The sequence below is a fragment of the Amblyomma americanum genome, chromosome 4 (genome assembly GCF_052857255.1).
Source record: "Amblyomma americanum isolate KBUSLIRL-KWMA chromosome 4, ASM5285725v1, whole genome shotgun sequence".
Classification (NCBI taxonomy): domain Eukaryota; kingdom Metazoa; phylum Arthropoda; class Arachnida; order Ixodida; family Ixodidae; genus Amblyomma; species Amblyomma americanum.
The window spans coordinates 42,985,290-42,989,421 of NC_135500.1; the positions used below are offsets into that span (position 1 = coordinate 42,985,290).

General features: G+C 48.3%; 1 protein-coding gene across 2 annotated transcripts in view; it reads left to right on the plus strand.

Moving 5' to 3' along the window:
* The window catches only part of LOC144127907 (sialin-like), a 109,850-nt gene extending 106,129 nt beyond the window's left edge, over nt 1-3,721 (plus strand). For both annotated transcript variants that reach the window (XM_077660893.1, XM_077660892.1), the window contains 2 exons: nt 659-744; nt 2,750-3,721. In XM_077660893.1, coding sequence (XP_077517019.1) covers nt 659-744; nt 2,750-2,968 — 305 coding nt within the window. In that variant the 3' untranslated portion in view covers nt 2,969-3,721. The remainder of the gene's footprint in view (nt 1-658; nt 745-2,749) is intronic.
* Nucleotides 3,722-4,132: the final 411 nt, after the last annotated feature.

Consider the following 4,132-nt stretch of genomic DNA (forward strand, 5'->3'; position numbering starts at 1 on the left):
AGATTTAAACCTGTGTAAGATAAGGAGAACCTTTGTCCTCACTTTTAGAGACCTTTTCATTTTTACGGCTGCCGTAAGGGCCCCACTATATCGGTATGGAATAAACGCCGTTGCCTGGTTACCCATTTACCCATTGGCATGTCTGCCCTTTTGAATTTCTGCACATGTTTGTTTGTTTCAATATGTCTATGACATGTTATGCAATATATTGTTTCACCTGTTTCACCTGATTGGTCAAGCATGCCTTTTTGCTCTATCGACTCTGTTGATAAATATTTTTTTGTCATGTTATGTGGATAAATTTCAAGACGATTATGGATATCTGCCGTCTGCCGGCCCTAGTTTCAAGCTCGTGTTTGCGTTCCGTATTCGAGGGAACATTCCTGAAGGCGACGATCCTGTTCATATCAATATAATTCTTCTTACCGAGTGCTCATTGCTATAAGATGTGCCCTGAACAGGGTGCCAGGCAGACCTACGACATTCGCACTTAGCAGACCTACGACATTCCCACTTAGCGGAACCAGCCGATCGTCTCATCCGGTGCCAGTGGCTATAGGTGTGGATGCAATATGAAGCATATGGCGTGAATGCCCGTGTGAGCGTGCGCTACCACGCTGCCAATCTGCCCGGATACCATCATTGCGTCGTTTCGCAGGCATCCTGTACGGCATCGCGGGCACTGTATCCAACGCTTCCGGATTCCTGGCTCCCCTGATCGTCGGCATGCTCACTTCACCAGCGGTGAGCGCAGCGCTACATTTACTGCGAAAGCATTAGACAGCTCATCGACACGAAAACCTGGCGTCGCCCCATCGCGATCGGTCGAAACGGTGCGACGTCATCAACGGCGGGAAGATACGAACTGCTAACCAGTAATAGCCAGTACTATAGTCGGGTACAACAAAAGAAAGAAGCAGCAAATTCCCCCCAGAGGAGCTCCTCCAGCCAATGACATCGACAGATTTTCATGACACCGCGGTTAATTCGATGAAGCCGTGGGGTTTTCCCATTAATCCTTCGATTTCATGCAACAGGTCTAAGGGGATCGGTCAGTGGGGAGGGGCTCCTTTGAGGGTCATTTGTCTGATTAAAGTACTTATAACTGCATCAAGGCATCAACTACAAAACGATAGAATATATTTAGAATGGAACTGGAATAGAATTCCAGTTTAATTGCAATGGTTTCGCATTACTCGCACGTAAGTCCATTAAGCGCCCCGGTAATTTTTATTCTTCTTTTTTCGTGACTTCAACTTGTTGGCCACAGGCGTCAGCCACAGTCACAGCTTCAGTGAACAATTGCTAGAAGTCTGTGGAAATCATAACCTTCCTAAGGCCGTCACAAGGCTGGCAGAATTTATAAAAATAAAAATAAAACCACGGCCGTCCTAGCTGTGGCGAACTTTGGAGCTTGTAGCTTAAGGTGTGGCGTGCTTCTTGCTAATTTTTTTCCTTTCGGAGTGCGACCCAAACGTGGTCATTATGTGCACATCATATCCTCACGGGCCTATATGATTTTTCGGATTGCTATTCATGTTCACACAATGTGATAGCGCACACAAACTCTAAGCCCTATTATGACGGAAGGTTTCTGAAAGAAAAAGAAAACAAAAATTGGCGCTTACTTTGAGCGTAATTTTAAGGCCACATATTAGCTCGGTTCTCTAGCGCAGTCGAAATAGAAAAGGCGGAGCGTAAAACCGGTTTGATATCTTGTGCCAGAGAGCGAAAAACGTTTAATTTGCCCCTGGTCCTAAGTATTTGGTAAGGCGCAGCCGCAAAATATAAATTTCTTAAACTGTTCGATCAAGAACACTCTCAATGTTGCTATGCATCACGCTAACAGAGCGAACTTGCTAAATATGAAGGTTGCCGTCCAAAAACTTCGTTAATTTTTTGTGGCCAAACACGAATACGCACACGTGGGAGTGCACTTGGAGTACGCTGTGTGCTTTGATAAAAGGGTGAGGACAGTCTACTCTCTTCCTACTCCTTCCTCTTTTACGGAGTGTACAGAGAGGCGGAAGTTTTTAGTGCTGCGAATGTCTCTCGCCTGTGCTGATTTTCTCAGACATAAATTGTGCCTTTATGGGAAGTTTAAGCTAGGGCGCTGGAATCGGCGCGTGTGTTGGTGTCAGTGTGTGTGCCTTCCTGGTGCGCTTTACGATTCCTTAAAGGTCAGCGTTAAACGGACCATCGATTGAATATTAAGGATCCAAAGTTTTTTTTAGGCCTGACGGAAAGTTTGGTCTGCAAGGTGTCCTGATTCCACAATTATTTTGTTAGAGAAGGTTTTTAGTGAGAATTTTTTCAATAAGTTGATGCACTCATTTTTTCGCGTTCCGATGCTGGAAACTACGGTTATAACTCACAGAATGTTGTAAACAGCAAAAAAGTGCAGAGAACATTTCTTAAATAAAACATATGCAATGACCAAGCTCGTGGTGGGGTATAGATGAATAGTGCCAAAGTTTTCCCGCATAACGCCACTGTGGCCTGGTTTGTGCGGTTTTCAATGCCAAATTAAAATTCTAAATCCTGGTTATACTAGCATTAGAATTCATAATTTCGTAAATATGAGGCAGGATCTCACCTCGAGGAGGTCTTGCAGCAGAGCAAGGGTGATGGTTTACGGGACGCGTCGTTCGCAGCGCCGAACTTTTCCGGGGATATTCTTGCACTTGAGAGCGGCAGCAGAGAGCCGTTACTTTTCCCACATCACAGCTTGTGCGTCGTCTCGGTGCAGCCGAGCCTGGGTAACTGGGCCACCGTGTTCTACCTGACGTGCGGCATCTACCTGCTGGGGGCTCTGGCCTTCTTGGCCTTCGGGTCGGCAGAAGTGCAGCCATGGGCGCAGCCAGCTCCGCAGCACGGGACCGTGGCCTCCCACATCGAGCATCAGGCAGACAACGCCCACCGCTTCGACCTCACCACCAGCTTCGCCGAGAGCTTCCACATGTTCTGACCGGGGCGTCGTGTCACGCGCACGTGGACGCGGCTCAAGCCAGGGCAGGCGTCCTGCATACAGCCAGTGAACTCTCGGTTAACCGTAGAGTGTCGCTTCGGACGGACTCACGCCACCACTGGACTAGGAGCGTGTCCTTGACCAGCCACGGTCGGGACATTGGCCATCGCCATCTTTTCCAGCGCATTCTGATGGCCGTCACGCGCAAGCAGGCATCAGCTGGCACGCCTCTGGAAACGGGAACAAATCACGCATCTTTCTCAGAGCAGCGACGAATGCGTCACTTGTTGAACTTATTTATACGGATTTTCGAATCTCGCTCTTGAACCGGGACTTCGTGGCTTCGGGGTTGGGGCTCACTCTGCTGACGCGGTAATCACAAACGAGCGACGTCTGAGGTTTCACGTCGTTCGCGCGGTGCAGCACGTAAGTGGTTTGTACGAGTCGTGTATTTCCCTTTCAGCTCTTTTTCTTCAACCGTTCTCTTAGTAAAGTGTTTAATACTCCTGATTATCTTAGAACTAGGCATATTTGCTGACTGCTAGCCTCTCTGCACTCAATGATATGCCCGTTACGTTTCCTCTGCAATTTATTATTTTTCTCTGCTTCCTAAAAAAAAATTCAATTCGTAGTCCATAGAGCGGCTATGGACCGCGCGAATATATCTTTTGCGAGAGCTGGTGCCATCAATGTTTGTTGGTGTTCGCTGTATGTGCTTCACGAGCAAATAAACCATAGCCCACCGCTGATGGCGACGCCTGCCTACGCCTTCTCTCTGCTATCGCCGTCCATGCGCAGCGATAGCACCGACAACCGCTTCAGCGTCGTTAGCCGTCCTCTGCCGGACGACACTACACTCGTACTGCACCCGCCGAGTGCACCCTACACCAACTGACATACAGTCGTCCACACACCTGTGTGGAGCGCTCGAACGAGGCAGCGGGGAGTTCGCCTGCGTCATTTACGAGTGACTCGAAACAAGGCCTGTTGGCATCGGGCTCCAAGATCGTGAATGAGAGCACGTTATCAAATGTGAGGACAACTTACAAGCCCTTGCCCGATGATGTCTTGCGGCGACAATATTTAAGTGGCCTTCCAGGCACTATGTCTACAAAACGATACCAAACTATAAGTAGGTTCGCAAATTGCCCTGTTGTGACTGGT